Below are 22,011 nucleotides of genomic sequence, written 5' to 3'. Positions count from 1 at the left end.
AAGCATCCATAATGACAGGCACACATTAGTTCAGATATGACATCTTTGTATGGTTGAGTGCTGTACTAGAAATGTCTCTTTATAGTGAAAGCAGTAGCAAATGTTCTCAATGCAGTACGTACAAAATCATATTAACTTTTTGTCATATGATACTTAACTGCTGTGAGATTAGTTTTTGAGTTGTATTCTATTCTCAGTATCTGAATCTAATCACAGTTAAAATTTGCAGAGTTCTGAAAATCTCACTTGCAGTCTTCATACATAAAGGACCCATAAGTCTATATCTGTATATATGTATCTATAAATAATATATATATATATATGTATGTATATATATATATATATATATATATATATATATATATATATTAGATTTTTCTCTCACTCTTTATATATATACATATATATTTTATATATATATATATATATATATATATATATATATATATATATATATGTGTGTGTGTGTGTGTGTGTATATTTATATATATATATATATATATATATATATATATATATATACATATATATAAAGGCGGCTGCGATGGTGCAGCAGTTAGCGTTGCCGCCTCACAGCAAGAGGTTCTCTGGTTTGATCCTCAGCTGGGGTGCCTTCTATGTGGAATCTGCATGTCCTCCCTGTGGTCGTGTGGGTTTCCTCTGGGTGCTCTGACTTCCTCCCACATCCCAAAGACATGCTGTAGATGGATTGGACTCTCTAAATTGGCCCAAGGCATGAGTGTGTGATCTGCTGTGGTGACCCCTAACTGGGAAAAGTCAAAAGAATAAAAAGATATATACCTATATAGATATAAATACTAGATTTATATCTACACACACACACGCACACACACACACACACACGTATGATTCATCATTTTGTGTGTGTGTGTGTGTGTGTGTGTGTGTGTGTGTAAATATAATTTGCAACACAGTGATGGTGTTATCAAGTGATACCTTGTACTCAGTGCCTACAGGAGATGTAGTACTGCTGGTCAGGAAAGCTTTTAGGGTAGCTGAGATATGTGAGGCAGCTGGCCCTTTAAGGTTACACTTGTCATACATTCATAGGTTTATAGCGAGGTACTAGGCTAGCGGCCCTTTTGGGCCATTTTAAGCCTTGCCAATTTCCTGCAAAAATTACAATAAAACCTTGCAACTTGTGTATGTGAGGTAAACACCTTAACCAACATACCAATCTCTCAACCCTGTTAGGTAGGCATGGTAGGAAATCTGCCAATTTTAATGGTCTGCAGCTGATTAACGACAGATTTTGTTTGGTCTGCGAGACCCAAGCAAAGTACTATGAGGGAGTTCAGTATGTGTTCAAAAAATGGAATGCTTTGAATAGGAGAGGTATTTGCCATGATTGCTAGGAGTTGGGATACACTTTTCCAGTAGGGGTAGTGAAGGAGGGAAAGAGAAGTCGATATTTAAACTTGACAGCTTGTCTGTGGGAGCTATTGTTTATAACCAGTGATGCTTGGTAAACGTATCTTTACACAAACATCAGAGGTAAGAGACCTCTTCCTCTTTGTTTTAACACACATTTTTTTTTGTTGATGACTTCAACCACTACAAATTACTTTGAACCTTGTACTTCAAAGTTATGCCCACTGATTGTTTTCCAGCATTTGTGTTGTTCTAACTCCACATCAACATCTGCAATGTCTTCTGCTGATGTTATCCTCAAGTTTACATTTAAGAAATGTTTAGAGTTTCCTACACACTTAAGAGGAAGCCCATGAAAGAGACAGCTATTATTTTGGCTTTGTTATTTGTGCAGATGGGGAAAAACCCGATGAGAACCAAATACCTTACTGGCAGACTGATAATTGTTTCAGCTTGCTGGTGCAAGGTTGGTGGCCAAAACTGCTAATCAAAAAGTACAAGACAAAGAACTATTTGAAATCTTTTGCTATTGAAAAGAATTTATACTTTCTAAACTTGTTATTAAGTGTGCAGTTTGTTCTGCCACCTGTTTACCTTGCTGTCAGGAGTATAATTTTGCCAGTGAATTGTTCTGTTACAGCAGAAAGATAAAAAAAAAACAAGAAACCAGTTATCCTTTATATATTCTGGTCACCAAGGAAAAAGTAAAAATGAATGTTGTTTAGTTTCCTTAACACAAGTGGAGAAAGTTTTTGTGGGTAAAACTGACTTTGTTCTGTTACCAAAATGTGAACCAACTGCAAATAACTGTTTATTTATTTATCTATCATCGTCCACTACAAATAATCAAAGAATATAGTCTTGTTTTACACCTGTGGCTACACAATCCAGTATTGCTTGATCTTTTTTTTCTGGTAATAATTTTCAGTTACAGCCAGAATGTAATATATACACACACACACACATATATATATATATATATATATATATATATATATATATATATATATAGATATATATAGATATAGATATATATATGGGTCCCCTTTACACCGGCATCTCCGTATAGTACAGAATGGAAAGATTTCCATTCCTGCACTGTAGTGCAATCTCAGAGTTGGTATATTTAAGTTACTGGGGGTGTGGGGGGCAAATATCATATAATAATATTATGTCATGTGACATTGAACTCACAAAAGAGTAACCATCAAAAGGGTGAAAAAAAGGCCAAATTCAAAATAAACTGAACATACCTTATATCAAAACATAAAACAATGCACATTCTAATAATTTCTAAAAATAACAAAGAAAATTTATTTTTCTGCAGGCAGGCAAGCCTTATGCATTTCTCATGTCAGGGGGAAAGCCTCCTATGCCCCCCCCCAGACTTAAACAGACCAATTCCATCATCGCACAAACTTGAAAGAGGGACAGATCTCCCTTATGACAGGAATCACCACTGGCGCACACAAAGAACTGCACTGGCAATGATTCTTCAATGCAAAACAGAAAGTGCAAAATATAAACCTCAGCATAAACTCCTACCCAAAAACAATATAAAAAAAACACCCAAGGGAAAAACATGAACAAAACACACACTACAAAAGTAAAAAAAAAACTTTACTTCAGCATTATTGTCTTTTCCACATACCAGTATTTACTATAATTCCTCTTTTTCTTTACTCACATTTAATACAGAACAAGCCATATGACGTTTTTTGTATTTGCACCTACAACTTTATATACACACACACACATATACACTCACACACACATATACACATACACACAGGTTCTCACACTGCAATCTTGTTTCAGTGTTAACTTATTTCAGATGCTGTTAATAATGATAAACTATACTTTTTAAACAATATCAAAATGTTATGAAATAAATGAGAAGAAAGAAAATATAGAAGATTCAATGTAGCAGACACAGGGGATTTTTACAGAACAGCCCGGATAATTTATGTGAACACGTGTCCAGTACAGAAGCTGCATAATATGAGGAGTGACACTAGCCAGGAAACAACAGTCACTGATCAATATTTTTTAAACCCAAATGTCAGGTACTCTGAAGTACGTAATGGTAGGACTAAAGAGCTTCAATCTTTTTTTTTTTATGAGGACTACTACATCCATCAAGCCCCTACATCTTTCTTACCTGCTAAGGCATACAAACTTTACTTATCTGTTTTATAAACAGTGTTACAATTATCCATTTGCTCTATCTTCCCAAGGTACTTTCATTTTCAAAGATCACTTTTGATCACTGATTTCAATTTCTTAGGTCAGAAGGAGATGGATTATGCTGGTTTATAACCCTTCTGAGAAATAACTTTTCCGTTTTGTTTGTACCAATCATAAGGGAAGCACATTACATACCTGTATCTTCTACACAATTGAAAACCTGAGGTTGCCCTTCTGTCTCCAGTTTTCCCCGTAGCTTTAGATAGTCCTTAGCACTGACCGAAAAAACAGGCATCTTTCTATCTTTTTCAGAAACGGCACTTGAAAAGCTATCGTCTTTTGCAACAGACTTGTCATCATCATCACCATCACTGTCATCATCATCATCATCATCATCATCATCATCATCATCTTCACTCTCAATACCTTTATTTGAAACTCTTCGCATTTCCTATATGAAAGAAGAATAATTTCGAAAAAATGAACATGAATCGCATCACTACACAAGATACAGTACCATGATACGTATTCACCAAACCAGCTAACAACTGACTTCTAGTTTTTATATATAATTCTACTTCAAAACATCTAATTTTCGTGACATCAAAATGCAAAACACTGAGAACATGGCATCAAAACCCCAAAACAGTGAAAACTCACAACACTGAAACTTTGCATCACAACACTGAAAACTACAAAGCACATGTAAATGGCATCCCCTCCACCTATAACACCAAACTAACAAACAGACTTTTTACTATGTTTCTGCAGGGGGGCAATCCCCCCTGTGCCCTCATGTGAGGGGGCTCTGCTCCCCACACCCCCAGTAAATTAAATATACCAACTCCAAGATCGCACTACAGTGGAAAAAAGTTAATTTCCTAACCCCACTGTATTGTGATCACCCTACAGAATGTACACATAATGTCTAAATCACTTACCGGTATGGCCTAAAACACGTACAGATTGGTAAAATAAACACTATATAAATAGTATAAATTACTACATTATATAAATAATAACTATATAAATAAAAACTACAACATCTTATAGCGATACAAGATTAACAGATTAAATTATAAAATTTACATGTTTGATGATACACTATTCGATGTTATACATTTTCAGTGTTATTGATATTCGATGTTATGAGTTTTCATTGTTTTGGGTTTTCGATGTTATGGTCTCAGTGTTTTGAGTTTCAGTGTTATGAGAATTACATGTTATGAAGGGGAACTATATATATATATATATATATATATATATATATATATATATATATATATATTCCCCCCTCTTTGGTTAATGACTTGTAGGTTATCCCAGCTACCTCTGGCATCCAGCAGTCAATTTCCCCATCACTGAAGACATTTTCTGGCGACTCTGTTTTCTATAATATGGCAAGAAGCCCACATGTGGCAGCTCCACATATATATATCAGTCAGAAAAAAACACTGATCTTAACTTTTTCAGAGCCACAGCTTCCACAACAACAACAACAACAGACTTATTTGGTCTGACAGTTCCCTCTTTGACCTCTCCCACTGTAGACTCTTCCAGTGATGCAGCGGCACTGCAGCTTTCTTTCACCACCTACCACTCTTGCCACAGTAGTGAGACATTACCTGTCTCAGGATATTGCATGGGAGATGCAGACAGCTTACTGTGTTACTGGGGAGGAACAGCAGCAAAGATCCTGCTGCACTTCCTGTGTAACAGCCACGCCCACTTCATTTCCTCAGTCTCTATAAATGAGGCCTAGTTATGTGAAAATCATCTCAACACCATAAACTGTACTTTTAGTCAGGCCAGTGTGTTTTAGGACTGTGGAAAATACAGTGGACAATAAATCAGGAGAATGCTGAAAAGCAGAAACTGCCAAACTACAAGTTAGTTATTTACTATTTCATTGACACACAATTTGCACTGTTATTACCAGCCTTCTTTCAATTTTTAATCATCATAACCCAGGGGCAGAATACCAATCTGTGCAGCAGAGAGAATGGCAGAATGAGTTCTGTAGTCTCTCTCTTACTTTGGGCTGGAAATAAACATTTGTAGTCAAAATTCTGAATGTGAGTTGATAACTAAGTTGTTGCCTTACAGATATCTGCATCTAACATTTCCTTAAGGGAGGCCACAGTTGTAACAGCACTTATCCCAGAGTCTGAAAGTGTTTGTGATCGCATGCAAAATAAAATAAAAAAAAAAAACAGTAAAAACTGTCTAACTGGTGGAAAGGTTTATTTACCCTCTAGAACACCCCACTTGTTTCAAGCAAAATAAACAAAAAGTTGATCAGACTGTCAAACATCATTGGCTCTAGAAATGTGCACCCAAATTCAGCCCTGAGAATCTATTCTGTGCAAAATCCTTTAATCAAGATTTGCACATTATAGCCAAACAATCCACTTATGCTGCACTAATGAGGTCACAAAATGTTTGAAATACGGCATGTCTACAGCTGGTGGGGTTTGGCTTTATTGGCCTGAATGCACCAATAAACAATTGAAAAGTAATAAGTCATGGGCATTCAGAAGCTATGTAGCTGAAACACTGGTATGTCCTTAAGGGGCCATTTACAAATATTTAATGGGCTTACTACAGGAGGTTTAAAATATTACACAGTGAAGACTAGGCTAAATCTACTGCAGTATTTATGGAATGATTTGTCTGTGTAAGCTTTATAACCCTTGCTTGGATGTTGTTTCTGGGATATTTTGCAAGTATCTTTGGTTGGGGTTGGCATAATAGTTAAGGTGTTTTCCTCACAGACAAGAGGTACAGGATTTGATTTTCACTGAAAGAAACTGATTAGGCTTAGAAAAGCCCCACAAGGGCAGCTAGTCTAGTACTTACCTGTGAACCTATGAGCCTTCATTTTAATAAACATCAGATTGGGTTTAGGCCCTCAATTTCTATAGTCAAACAATACACTTATCCTCTACGGATGAGGTCACAAAAAGTCTAAAACATAGTATGTCTTCAGGAAGTGGAGTTTGGCTTATTGGCCTAAATGTACGCATAAAGACTCAAAAAGTAATAAGTCATGTGCATTTCAGAAGCCATGCAGTTGAAACACTGATATGTTCTTAAGGGATCATTTGCATGAATTCCAGGGGCCTTCAGTACAGGAGATTTAAGGTATTACACAGTACTTGCACTTTAACAGTATACATAGTTTTGAAAAAGAATATTGTGAAAGATCAGTTCACAGGAGTAAGCAAGTTAACAGATGATCCTCATTTCTTTAATATGGAATGTGAAGGTTTAAATCAAAATTTTATGAAAGAGGGTATCCCGATAAAATAATAGATAGTGCTATGAATAATGATACTAAGAAAATAAATCAGTGTATTACACAGTGTAACTCTGAAATTAATAAAGAATCTGATGAAATAGCTACTGAAAGAAATAAATTCTCTTTAGCTTGTGTACTGGAGAATTCAGTAGATGAAAATTGTATAAAATTTTTTAAAAATTGGAGATTCCTGGTTAATTTTAAATATTTAAAAGATATTATAGGTGAAGATCCAGTGTTTGTGTCTAGCTGGGGTAAACATTTAAAAGAGCACATTCATAAAAGTAGAGGTGAAAGAAATATGGTACAAAATAAAGGTATGTTTAAATACTTAAATTGTAATTATTGTAAATACATATTAGTGGGACAAAAAAATAAGCTTAACAGTGAGATATATTGAAATTACACTGCTCGGTAGCTATAGCTATATCAAAATATGTAGTATATTTAGTGTTATATGGTTTCTGTCCTGCTTTTTACATTGGCAGAACTGTAAGAGAATTTCATACTAAAATGCATGAAAGCTGTGGAGAAAATGGAATTAAGTAATGCTTTAGGTAGACGTGAGCCAAAAACATTTAGATGAAGTGAAAAATATGGATTGTATTGATCGATTTAGTAATTTTAATGTAAAATGGGATGTTGAAGATGAATTAGATTGGTTAGAATATTGTTGGCAGATTAAATTAAATGCAAGTAATAGTCTGGGAATGAACGACAGGGAAGTTATAAAGTTATATTGAGAAGGAAAGGGTTAACTCATTAAATGAGGGGTCATGTAATCTTAAAATTTATTTAAATGTTAGTTTGATGTGATAAGAACTTGTTCTGATGAAGTTCTAAATACAGAATGAAAGCTCTTACCCGTTGTTTTATTTTTGTTAAATAAACCTCAGGATTCAGCAAGCGCTGCACGGCATGCAGGAATAGTGCAAGAGCCGCTGGAGGCAATATGGCCACAGAGAGATCCAGGAACAAGCTCCCAGGACGTGCACAAGCGCTCCTGCACTATCCCTGCACCGACAAAGCTCCTGTATGCTAATTACCCCATTTGCAGGTGAAAACCATGCAAATGAGGTGAATTAGTGATCCAGGAACCAGGCAGCCATCCGTGCAGGATAAGTGTAACCTGCAGAAATGTACTCGGCTAGTAACCAAGTACATTTCTGCAAACTACAAAACGGAGCCAAGACAGCTCCAAATAGAGGGTGTATATAATGTGGAAGGCATGCCAATGGCCAAATATATGGCCATTGGCATGGAAAATAGTTTCAAAATAACAAACATAACTTTTATTTTGTTTTGGATGATATAGGCCGTATAAGTGTAGTGGGCAGCAGCATGCAAATGGGATCGGCCCAAAAATAAAAATAAAACCTTGAAAAAAGCTTTTTAGGCAAAATCACAATTTTGACATTATATTCAATGGTAGGCAGAAGACAACAAGGCCACTGAATAGTGGTTGCTAAGGGGGAAGGCTCAGTGTTAGACTTGTAACTACGCATTAGCAGTCAGTTCCATGCAAATGAGGGGAATGATACTGAATCACAGATTTCCGCTCACTGTTAGCCAGCACCCAACCATGTAGGTGCGGGAAAACCATGGTGCAAACCTAAGAGTTAGCTGACATCATAGAGGGGTGTGTCAGGCATACTGTAAGCTTATTGGAGCTCTGTAGCTCAGGTTTACCCTTAGCTTAGCAGAGCTAAGGAAGGGGGTGTGTTTGAAACTGCCTAGCAGTATTTACATTGCCTAAATGGGTGTGCATGCCACACACTGGGTTTTAAACAAATAAACAAAAAAATTAAACTAGGAAATAGCAGCTCCGTTCACATCTGAGCACTGGGTTTGCATGGCGCGCCTCAGGGCTTAAACAGGAAGGCAATGGGAAGGGAAAACAGCAGTAGGAAGGTAATCAAAGAGAACTAGCATAGCTGGCAGGTGAAATGTATCAGAATCAGCCAATTACACAGGCAGCTGCGCAGCCCAGCCCAGCAGACTATTATAAACTATACAAACACCTTTTCCTCTGTTTTATTCCACAAACTCTACACCACCGGTGTACACAAACAGGGAAATTTTATCTAACAAAAGCAACAAAATGATAGGGGCTGATTTTGCGCTCATAACTCAACATGTGGAAGAGGCTAAGGGTGGTAAGGATGACAATGCTGATGACCAGCCCACAGTGAGGAGAAGAAGAAGAGTATACAGACCGAGGGCAACCTACCAGGAGCTACATGAACAGGAGATAGTGGAGCGCTATAGGGTGGACAGGGACCTCCTACAGCAAATTGTTGAGCTGTGCCGGCCACGCCTCACACACAGAACCAACAGAGGGGAACCCATCCCAGTGGATACCAAGGTATGTGTAGGCTTAGGAATACTAGCCACAGGTACCTTCCAAAGGCCAACTGGAGATATCATGGGGTTTTCACAGGCATCAGCATCCGAGGTACTCCACCAGTTCCTCGATGCCATGTCAGCACATGTCAGTGAGCACATATATTTCCTCAACACCTGTGAGGCACTGACCAGCAATATGCGTCTCTTCCACCAAACAGCAGAATACCCTGAGGTAGTGGGTGCTATAGACTGCATGCAAATACAAATCAAAGCACCACCTGGTGAGCGGGGTAGAGTCTACATAAACAGCAAGGGCTTCTCCTCTGTCAACTGCCAGGTCATGTGCGATGCCCACGGCATTATAATGAATGTGTGTGCTTGCAGCCCTGGAAGCTATCACGACTCCCACATCTGGCATATGCTGCAGCTGTACCAGAGATTTGCCAATGGAGACATCCCGTATGGCCACCTAGTGGGGTATGCTAGTTACACACTGTAGCAGTGGCTGATGGCACCCATCAGAAATGCACACACACCTGAACAAGAACTCTATAATGAGGCACACGCACAGACCAGAATCATAATAGAGCATGTGTTTGGGATGCCCAAGTCACAGTTCCGGTGCCTGGATATATCTGGTGGAGCCTTGCAATACTCACCAGCTACATGTACCCAAATTGTCATTGTATGTGCCAAGCTACATGATATGATCCTGTGGAAACAGCTGCAGCAGGAACGGCATGAGGCAGGGCCACACAGCCCCCCACCTTTGCCAAGGCCAGTACAGGCACAGAGTGACTCAGAGGAGGAACAACCTGAGCCTACCCCTGCAGGGAGAAGGAGGCCTTGGAAAAGAGGCAATGCATAGTACATACACTGACAGTGTAGGAACCCAGGGAATGACACCTCTCTCTGACTCGCACATGCAGTAAAAGGGATGCCAAACATAGCACTACCTGTGCTTAACCATGTACAGGGAGTGTACTATGTGCATCTGACATAGTCAGCCCTCCAGCACCATCCTCAATACTGGCACAGCCACAAGGTAAGTGACTCTCACTATCAATTGCTGAATGTAGTAGTATGTCCTGCTTCCTGTATATATGCTATGGATGTGAGCATGTAAGGGAATCGGGTGCCTGAACGGGATGGTAGCAGAGAGTAGACACCTATATCGGCAGCATGAAATCCATAACAAATACTGATGTCAACATAGTAGGCAGTACTAGACAAGGTGACAAAACCCACTGCAGGACATGTAGTAGGCCAAATGTGTGTCCATAGGACACACACATACATGTCAGTGAGGCTTACATACCCAACAACAGTCTCAGCCAGCAGGAGAAATGTAGACAAACACAAAGAAAGGCTGTGCTAACACCTCTGATTGATGGCTATGGTGAACAGACCTCCTCCAGACCTACACAGACAGACTACAACAGGTCAGGCAGTGGGATATTAGTTCTGAAGGGTAAGAAGTCTGAAACTGAAATGTAGGTCAATAAAACCTAAGAACTGTAGTACACTGATATGCCTCTAGTCTGCATAATAAGTCAGAATGCAGAATGAAATGGAAGCCAACAGAGTACCTGAAATACCAGTACAGTCATAGTAAATGTTTACAGTTGTCAGGTGTGCCCCCCCCCCACAATCCTATGTAGAAATGTAGTAACATGTACGTGTGGGTATAATAACAGTGGAGCACAGATTACCTGAGCTGGCCAAAGTAGCAGGATAGATTGTTGCACGTGTACAATATGCAGGACTCTGTGTGTTAGGTTGCTGTGTGTTGTATATTATGTGAAAGTGGTCAGCATGGAGACATGGGGGTTGTGTCCTGGTGGCCAATGGCCAGTACTGTTGATGACAGGGTCAAGTTCTCACAACTGCAGTGCCAAACACAATGCATACCAGCAAGACACAACCCAGCAGTAATCCATACTAATTGTTCGGATGTAATATCTGTCATCATCTGAAAGATGGACATGGCATGAATGTGGGCCCATACATACAAATAGTACACAGGTGGAAGTACCCTAGACAGAGAGTGCATAAAATGTTACTGTCAAACAGACACACCTTTGGAAATGTACATACAGATTAGCAGCACATTAGCTGGCTGTGTAGTATGGAATACTGATGTAGTCTGGCCAAACACTGGCAGACTACAAAAGGCATAGGTATGAAGTATTGAGAAACCACTGATGTCTGCGCACAAGGCAGCATAAGTGGAATGCCCCATGTATATTTGTGAGTCAGCTGCAAGTAGCTTCCATAGCGCACATACACTCAGCTCACCCTACCATCAGCCACAGGTACCTCACAGGTCATATTCCTGCTGTTGGGAATGAGTACAATATGACCCCCAAGTCTGTATGGGAATAGCCACAGTATGCAGCATGCTGAAGAGTTGTCCCATGCAGGTGTGTCCCTGGCTGTAAGCAGCACCCTACCAGCATCCACACCAATGGATCAATAAGGACAGAAACTATTGACATTAACACCTTGTACACCGACCCTGTCACCCCAGGGGAATACAGTGGCTTGCAGCCTGAGACTGCAGGAGTGACATAATGCACTGGCCTGCTACAGATGGCCTGCATCACTATCAAATGCCCTACAGTCCTCTGTAAAATGCGTGTGTCTCACCCGTACTACCACTGTATGTTATCTCAATGACTCCCAAATAATGACATAACACAGTCCACAGAACACAAATGCAAGGCCATGTAAACAAATACAAGTAGCATGTCCACCATGTCTTACTGCATGAACTGTGGACCAACCACTAAATACTTCTGGGATGAAGTGATAACCATAGGGATACTTATCAGATATCATTTGCATAATGTTCGGAAGAGGATAGCATAACAGAGGGGGAGGGTAGAAGCATGGACGCTATGGGATGTGTGAAGTCTGAAACTCAGATGTGTGCACATACTATCCTTGCCTGCAAACACAGGAATGGGTGGCTACAAACCTGCTCGTAAACCACAATGTGAAGGGGTAATGACCAGAAATATGAGCCCTGCCTTTGGGTAACCTGTGTGAATCTGTACAGCTGTGAGGATATGGCCATTCTTTCACGTCGATAGATGTACAAGCATGGGATCCTCAGCCACCACAGTACCAAGGTGCTGAAACATTTACCGAGACCCATCAGCAAGTGTCTGCAGCTCCCCCTCCAGAATGGCATGATTGTGCAAGAATATGTAGGCTGTAGACCACAATACTCAACATAGCTTCATTCATCTTGTGTTCCACAGGAAATTACTTCAAGCAAATACGTATACATGTCAGTAGTTGATGACATAAAACATCACAGTGTAAAACAGTAGATATGTCTGAATATCTCTACTAACACCAAAACCATGTAGCAGAAACAGCACAGACACAATTAGTTACAGTGTCCCACTATCCTTTGCCCATTGTGACCCCATATTGTCAACTGATCTACAGATATCCTGCAGAAACAGGTTGCTAGCTGTAGGTGTAGAACACAAATGCCTGCACTGGAGTACAACCTACCTGGAATGGATTCACACATTCAATACAGAAGGTTACAATGTGCATGTTCACACACTTAGAGAAACAAAGCCCATGTCTGACAACAAAATACTGAAAGGTCATACTGGGCATGCTCCCACACTTTGAATCCCATGTCTGGCAACAACACTGGACTATAAATATCTGTCATTCTCAGATGTCTGTGCACACACTCCACATTGCACACCAATCATGCTTTGCACACATATCGGACAGGAATACACACATATATCCAAGGACAACACACTATAATAGGTCAAACATACACATACACAGATGTGCGGAAGAGAGTGACAGACAGTGACAAAGAGCTTCCCATCATGAGGCCTGTCCCACCCAGCACACATGATGTGCAAATGTCTATCACTGTAGACATTTGCATCTGGTAGCCCTCAGCACTATAGTGTCTGTGGTGCTTGTGATACCTGTGTAACATGACAGTACAAGTCATTACTCATTTAGCGGTTGTATACACGGTCCTGTCAAATGTAAACCTGTGTGTGACTGAGTGTTGTGTGTGTGCTTCCAGACGAATGGTTTATGGACCATTCACACACACTGCACTCCCCATTGCCCTACTTTAGCTAGCCTGCTGCTGTCATTCACCTTGAAATACACCTTTGGAGAAGGGCTAGTCCTATAAGCTCTGTGGTGCATGCTATAACTGCGTAATGCTATGGTATCATCTACTAGTTAGGTAGGAGTTCTAATCCCAGACATGGTAACTGTGAGACTGTGTGTGTGTGTGTGTGTGTGTGTGTGTGTGTGTGTGTGTGTGTGTGTGTGTGTATATAGGGATCAATGCTTTTGAGGCCAAAGTCACTACACTTTCCATTGCCCTACTTTGTCAAGCCTACTGATGTTATTCACCTTGACATAACACCTTTAGGGAAGGGCTAACCCTATAAGCTCCGTGGTGCGTGCTATAACTGTATAATGCTATAGTGTAATGTACTAGTGAGATAGGAGTTCTAATCTCAGACATGACTGTGAGATTCTGTGTGTGCGTAGGGATCAATGCCTTTTGAGGCCAGTCACTACACTTTCCATTGCCCTACTTTGGCAAGCCTGCTGCTGTCATTCACCTTGAAATACACCTTTGGAGAAGGGCTAGTCCTATAAGATCTGTGGTGCATGCTATAGCTGTGTAATGCTATAGTGTGATGTACTAGTTGGGTAAGAGTTCTAATCCCAGACATGGTAACTCTGGGACTCTGTGTGTGTGTGTGTGTGTGTGTGTGTGTGTGTGTGTGTGTGTGTGTGTGTAGGGATCAATGCTTTTGAGGCCAGTTACAGTCACTACACTTTCCATTGCCCTACTTTGGCAAGCCTGCTATATTTCACCTTGAAATACACCTTTGGGTAAGGGCTAGCCCTATAAGCTCCGTGAGGCATGCTATAGTGTGATGTACTAGTGAGGTAGGAGTCCTAATCCCGGACATGCCAACTTTGAGATTCTGTGTGTGTGTGTGTGTGTGTGTGTGTGTTTGAGTGTGTAGGGATCAACGCTTTAGACACCAGTCACAACACTTTCCATTGCCCTACTTTTGCAAGCTTGCTGATGTCATTCACCTTAAAATACAACTTTGGGTAAGGGCTAGCCCTATAAGCTCTGTGAGGCGTGCTATAACTGTGTAATGCTATAGTGTGATGTACTAGTTAGGTAGGAGTTCTAATCCCAGACATGGCAACTGTGAGACTGTGTGTGTCTTTGTGTGTGTAGGGATGAAAGCTTTTGAGGCCAGTTACAGTCACTACATATTCCATTACCCTACTTTGGCAAGCCTGCTGATGTCATTCATCTTGAAATACACCTTTGCGGAAGGGATAACCCTATAAGCTCCATGGTGCATGCTATAACTGCCTAAAGCTATAGTGTGATGTACTAGTTAGGTAGGAGTTCTAATCCCTAACATAGCAACTGTGAGACTGTGTGTGTGTGCGTGTGTGTGTGTGTGTGTGTGTATTTGTTTGTTTGTGTGCGTGTAGGGATCACTGCTTTTGAGGCCAGTTACAGTAACTACTCTTTCCATTGCCCTCTTTGGCAAGCCTGCTGATGTCATTCACCTTGAAATACACCTTTGGGGAAGGGCTAGCTCTATAAGCTCTGTGGTGCATGCTACAACTGTGTAATGCTATAGTGTGATGTATTAGTTAGGTAGGAGTTCTAATCCTAGGCATGGCAACTGTTAGACTCTGTGTGTGTGTGTGTGGGGGGGGGTCAATGCTTTAGAGGCCAGTTACAGTCACTACACTTTCCATTGCCCTACTTTGGCAAGCCTGCTGATGTCATTCACCTTGAAATACACCTTTGGGGAAGGGCTAGCCCTATAAGCACCATGGTGTGTGCTATAACTGTGTAATGCTACAGTGTGATGTACTAGTTAGGTAGGAATTCTAATCCCAGACGTGGCAAGTGTGTGTGTGTGTGTGTGTGTGTGTGTGTGTGTGTGTGTGTGTGTGTGTGTGTTTGTGTGTCTGTGTAAGGATCAATGCTTTTAAGGTCAGTCACAGTCACTATACTTTCCATTGCCCTACTCTGGCATGCCTGCTGATGTATACACCTTTGGAGAAGGGCTAGCCCTATAAGCTCCATGACGTGTGCGATAAATGGAGTACACTGTAACAGCAATACATAGCTTGGTAGGGGTTTGATAGGGGTTTGAATCTCAGTACTGTTAAGTGTTTGCTTGTCATCAGTATCCTGTGTAGAGATAGCTGTGACTGTGTAATAACAAGACTCACTATGTGGTGGGTTTTGCAAATTTCTTATACTGAGGACCTAATATAAGCCACAATGTCCACCTTACAAGGACAACAGATGTCAAACAGCAGAGAGGCTGGTGTAGACAATCCATACCCCTACATGTGAGATTATGGATTGGTGAGCAATATAGACAACCCTTGTTCATAGGTTCATACTAAGCTATCTGCCCTAGGGCATTTATAAGCCTAGCCAGAGTGTGTTTGGCTTCCGCCACCCATTTTAAATTAATTTTGCTATGCCCTTTTTCGAGGTTAGTATACTGTGCCTCTGTCTAACAGTGACACAGAAGTGATACCCGGGGTAAACCTACGATCTCCCATCCACTCATCAAGATTCCTCTTGAAGAAGGTCAATGAGGAACTCTGCCTAACCTGGACTGGGATTTTATTCCAGAGTGAAGGGAGCCTCCGGGTTATGAATCTGTCCCTCCAGCATGTCCTATTTATTTCAGTGCTGAGGTTCAAGTCTCTCGAGCGTAGCTCGATGGGATTTGGATTTTCTGAGGTGCAGCATGTCCATTAATTCCGGGTTGGACATGGCTTTATACGTCAGGCACAGATCGCCTCTGAGCAGGCGGTATGCCACTGAGTAGAGCTGGAGTTTCTTTAGCCGGGCAGCATATGGCAACTGTTTGAGCCCTTTGATCCTCTTGGTGAGGTACTTTTGGGGTCTTTCCAGTTGCTGCAGGTGTCTGGTAAGGTACATCCCAAAAGGGGCATTGTACTCAATTATGGGCCTGATGAGGGAAGAGTAAAGAGGCACGGTGACCTCCCCTGATCTAGATGTGAATCCCTTCATGATTAGGTGGGCTATATAAAATGTTTTTCTAACCACTTTGGCCAGGTGGTTGTCAAATGAGAGATTGCTATCAACTTGGATCCCCAGGTCCCTAATTACTTCTTCCGTACTTAACGGATTACCACCCATGTGGTAATTTGTGGGCACTTTGTTTTTGCCAAAGGGGATAACTATACACTTTTTGGCATTTAGCTTGAGGCCATGGCTCTGGCACCAGTTGTCTGTTTCTATTAGGCCCTTTTGGAGGATGCTTGTTCGGCTGGAGAGTCGATTATGGCGCCCAGTTTGCAGTCATCTGTGAACTTGGTCAGCCACAGTCCTTCCGTGTTGGCCTGTACCTCCGAGAAATATATACCGAACAAGAGAGGTCCCAGGACTTAGCCTTGTGGGACACCACTTGTAACTGGTTTGGAGTCTGACATGGCTCCAGCAATTCTAACCATGTGGGTTCTGTCTTTGAGCCAGTTTGCAACCCATCTAGTGACATAGGGGTTTATATTTATGCTGGTGAGCTTATCTATAATGCCTGAGTGGGGTATTGTATCGAAGGCTTTTGCGAGGTCCAGGTAGGCTGTGTGGACCACCTTCCCCTCGTCAATGGCCTTGGTGACTGTTTCAAAGAAATCGACCAGGTTTAAGAGGCAGGACCTGACCTAAACAAAGCTGAACTGGGTAGGATCCAGTGTCTGTAGGTCCCCAATATCTTTATTTATGAGGTCCATGATGATCCTTTCCATAGCTTTGCAGACCAAGCTAGTCAGGCTTATGGGGCGATAGTTTCCAGGAACTGTTGAGGCACCACCTTTGTGGAGAGGGACAACTGTTGCAGTACGCCACTCTTTGGGTACATATCCTGTAGTAAGGCTGAGATTGAACAGTAGTTTTATGTTTGGGTTTAGCTCTTCTTGGAGTTCATGTAGGACGCAGCCCGGGACACCGTCTGGTCCCATTGATGCTGTGTTTTTTGCTTTGGAGAGGGCGGCTCTTACCTGAGCATCTGAGATGTCAGGGGGGCAGCACACTGCTGGGATAGATATTTGCCCTTTTGGTGGGGAGGGGGGGAGTTTGCACTGAACCTGTCAGCTAGGATGTTGGCAATGTCTGTGGGTTTGGTGTATTTTTTGTCATTTTGGACTAATTCTGAGCATATCTGGGAATTCCCACCCAGGTTCCTGACATAACGAAAGAAAGCCTTGTGATTATCCTTAGTGTCCTGTGCAATTTTTCTCTCAAAGCTGGCCTTAGACGATTTTATGATTGCCCGTAGTTTTTTGCTAATACTGATCAGAGATGCCTTCCCGTTTTGGGATTTTGCTTTATCATGTAGTAGCTTCCTCCTTCTATTGTATAGCTTGTTTATGGCTGGGGTCCACCAGATAGGACGTCTGCCGTTGGAGGATTGGGTCTTGGTTTTATTTGGGATTGCATGATCCATGCATTCCTGAAGGTGTTCATAGAATGTGTTTATAAAGGATTCTGTGGTCTGGGCCGTATTTTCCACAGGCCCGGGGGCTTTGAAGGATTCCACCTCGGTTTTGAGGAGTGTGAAATTTGCTTTAGAGAAGTTTTTCACTGTGGTTTTCTGGGCAGGGGGTGGGGTTGGGATGTGAATATCCAGTGAGATTAGTTTATGGCCTGATCTTACCAGTGAGGGATACACTTCTGGCCTGGAGCATAGAGTCCCCATATTGGTAATGATCAGGCCCAGTATGTTTTCCCCTCTTGTGGGAGTGGTAACAAGTTGTTCCATAGCATTTGGGTATAAATTCTAGGAACCTTTGGGCTAGGGTGTTGGAGCTAGAGTAATGCTCCCAGTCTATGTTTGGGTAGTTGAAGTCGCCCAATATAATGGTGTTTGGAGAGACCTTCATATTTTCCAATGTTCTCAGGAAGGCCGAGTGGGGTTCCTGGGTTTGGGATGGTGGTCTGTAGCAAGCTATAAACTGGAAGGCAGTTTTACCCCCTTTTAGTTGCACATGGATAGTCTCTTATGCTTCGTGCTGTGCCACCAACCTGGAGGTGTGGGTATCTTTGACGAATATTGATACTCCCCCTCCTTTTGTGGTTCGGTCCAAGTTTTGGGGCCAAAAAGCATGGTATGAGGTATAACCTGGTAGTGCCGGGGTGCTCTCGGGAACCTTGAACCACGTCGCTCTTACTGTGCAGATATCGATGTTCTCCATGCTAAGGAGAGTTTTGAGTGCGTGCATCTTGTGGTTTAGCCAGTATTACCCAGAGAACACTCTCCACCCATGTTTCATACAGATATGCACTTGGCTAGGTAACAACCACTATATTGGTAGTTCCCTGCATATTGCCCACAGATAGTAACCACGGTGTGATTGCAGTGGACTACAGAGGACATGGCACCCTGTTCCATCCCTACAATAGGCAAATAATTGCTTACAGTGGTCCTTTGCTACGTTCCCCACTGGACACCTGCAACAACTGTAAAGTCAGCAAATATAACCAACAAAGGAAATACCATGCCTTATATACATGCCCTGTATGGACAGATGCCACTAACACCAGTGAATACCTGTATCATGCTGTCAATGTAGGTGCAGGCACAACCTCAGTTCCATAGCCAGTTCTCACCACATGAGGTCAGGAATGCCACATCAGATGATAACAATCTGTCCACACAACATGCCCCAGACACCCCAGGTACACTTCCACATGTCATAGAACATGCATGTGGGACATGTGCACAACCCAAACACCGTCCATGTTATGGAATATAGAACACATACATGGCAAGCATTGCACAGCACTGGCCACTCACAACAGTAACCCAGATGAGTGGATGGTGAATACAATACCCACCTGTGTGGGCCAATGCAGGGGCTACACCCCTGAGCCACACTGCAGACCATTGTCATGTGGCCTGATGCCAAGGTATACCCTTTGCCTAGCCGTGTACAGCCTTCTGGCCTGATGCCAAGGTATACCCTTTGCCTAGCCGTGTACAGCCTTCTGGCACAGTCATCTACTACACACCTGTGAAGCAATGAAACTATGCATGTCAGTACTGGCAAATCTGTGTCTGTGTGTGTGTGGAGATTAATGATTTGGAAGCCATTCACACTCACTACACCTCCCATTGCCCTACTATAGCATGCCTTCTGTCAGTCACCTTGACATACCATTTTCCCATATATCAGCCTGATAACCTCTGTGGTGCATGTGATACCTGCGTAATACTGTAGTATAGCAAACTAGTTAGGAATTCTAATTGTGACCCTACTAACTGTGATAATGTGTGGGAGTCCCTGAGAGAGTGTGATTGTGTCTTCCTTGACATCTGCTTTTGTGGACAGGCACATTTACTACACTTACCTTATCCCTCCTTTATCACTGTTGCTGATGTCACTCACCTTCAAAGATACCTTTGGACAACTCTCCAACATGTAAGCTCTGTGGCGGATGCAATAACTGTATAAAAATGTAATAGCAATACATAGTCAGCCATGGGTTTGAAACCCCATACTGGTAAGTGTGTGGCACAACCATGCTTAGCTCTTACTCTCCTACCCCATCCTTTCTTACTTTGTCTTGGTCTGTCTTTCTCACTCCCTCTCTGGTGGATGTGAAAAAGTACACCTGCTTTGCTTAGACAGCAGCTTGTGTTTTGTAAGTGATGCTCATGATCAGCTGATGGCCTGTGCACGAATTGCAGTCCCCCACTAGTTGACTGCATGTGGAACAGCTGTGGTATCATTCCCATAGCCAATTGCATGGAAACACACTCCTATAACTAAGAACATCATATGGGTGTTGGCCCTTTTCATTTGCTGTGAGCAGGACTTCATGTCGATGTTTGGCAAACTGCATCACAGAGGATAGTGGGATATACCTCTTGCAACATACACTGTGGAGACAGGTCAACAAACAGGAGGGGGATGTTCCAGACATAAGGACAGAATGTAAGTCTTGCTCTTTTACATTTGAAGTAATGTTTATTTAATAGGGTTCGTGTGGATATGGTGGGTCTACATGATTTAATTTATGTCATGACAGTATTATGTGGTTGAAGAAACTCTCACCTGTAGGGCTATCTGCAGAATTACCAGTGTTTGGATTCTTACATGTGTTGTGTTACTCATGCATGTCCTATCTTTAGAAATGCAGTAGCATACTCTGAGGACTGCAGTCAGTACATGGTGACAGCCATGTGAGTTACTGACTTCATATCCCTCAGAACACATATGTCACAAAAAAACCTGTTACACCAGTAAATGTATGAGTTTATCACAGCAACATGTCAATATTGGCCTCCAGCCACAACTCTGTCAACCTTTGAACATATGTCATGCAGTAAGAGGTACATCATTATTTACTGAAATCATACTCAGTAACAAGCCAGTGAGATATCAGACTGCTAGACATGTTTTGTATAGTAGGGCTTATATTTGAGGGCAAATCCTGGACATTCTGTTGTAGTATGTACAGTAGTGAGGTCTGTGTACTTATGGTGATTGTTGACATAGTGTGTATTGTGAATATGTACCTTGGCCTGTGTACAGACTGTGGTAGATGTCATTGTTCTTGGTCCTGTTCTATCTGATGTTGCATGCTGCTCCAGTGTACGGTACCCTATCGGCGTACATGTTTGTAGGGCCAGACCGACACATGTCCCATACCACAGTCAGGCATCGGAATACACTGTGTATTGGCCCAGTATATGTAGGGTTAGTGTGTGAGTGGCACATATGAGGATGGTGTTGATCACACAGTCCATATAATATTAAGCACACTTACCATATGTGACTGCTGCTGTGTTCAGATTGGTTGTGGGTATGCGCTTTCACACAGGTGTCTGTTACTCTATGCTGTCACATGCCTGTAGAGCCTGAAATATTTGCAGGTACATGTGTATTCCTCCATAAGAAATATAGGACAGTGTTGTGGCAGTCTGCCTGTAGTTTGCACAGTGCTTTGTGACATGCCTAGCAGCTCAGTGTACTTACCCAGTGTGATATAATGTCAAGATATCTGTCAGATGTACTGTTGCCGGGCCACCATAACTGTTGTGTAATTCAGACAAAGCAGTGGGATGCTACACAGATGCTAACAGATGTATGTCAGTAACTAGTGGGTATTATGTGGGTTTGTGACATCTGCTCCTCCAGTTATTATGTGTCAGGACAGAGAGGAGTGTGTGAATGCATAAACTGTGTGAGCTTATCTATTCCAGTATTTTTGTGATATCCCCGTTTACATGGCTGTAAACATCCACTTTGTCAGGCTTGGTCCACAAGTCTTATACTAAGGGGTTCTGTGTATACGTCTGGACTAACCAGAGTGTCAGACTGTCCACATCTATTGGTCATATCTCTGCTGTATTCCACAGGATCATTACTGTGATTTGTGTGGTACTGCACTATAATGATCTTATGATATCTGTCAGTAACTGATGGCATACATGTCAGTATTAGATGTGACTTCCCACACAACATTTCTGTTAAAATAACCCGTTACAGTAGCAACAGTCTACATTTATGCCTGCAATACTTACATGACATCCCTTTGCACTAAGAGGTTGTGACTACTGGTGCTGAGGTATGACTCCACTGCATGTTATGGACATATGTTATACATATATGTGTGTATATATATATATATATATATATATATATATATATATATATATATATATAGGCTCTATATTAGA

At 41.6% G+C, this 22,011-nt stretch overlaps 1 protein-coding gene across 1 annotated transcript in view; it reads right to left on the bottom strand.

Moving 5' to 3' along the window:
* Positions 1-22,011, bottom strand: part of LOC122798817 — a 3,666,270-nt gene that overhangs the window by 1,943,498 nt on the left and 1,700,761 nt on the right. Inside the window, exon 12 of the mRNA XM_044067940.1 lies at positions 3,775-4,030. Coding sequence (XP_043923875.1) covers positions 3,775-4,030 — 256 coding nt within the window. The remainder of the gene's footprint in view (positions 1-3,774; positions 4,031-22,011) is intronic.

Source organism: Protopterus annectens, chromosome 3.part1, assembly GCF_019279795.1.
Source record: "Protopterus annectens isolate FY-2018-M chromosome 3.part1, PAN1.0, whole genome shotgun sequence".
Taxonomy (NCBI): domain Eukaryota; kingdom Metazoa; phylum Chordata; order Ceratodontiformes; family Protopteridae; genus Protopterus; species Protopterus annectens.
Note: the sequence above shows the minus strand (reverse complement) of the source record. Positions and strands in the feature narration are given on the sequence as shown.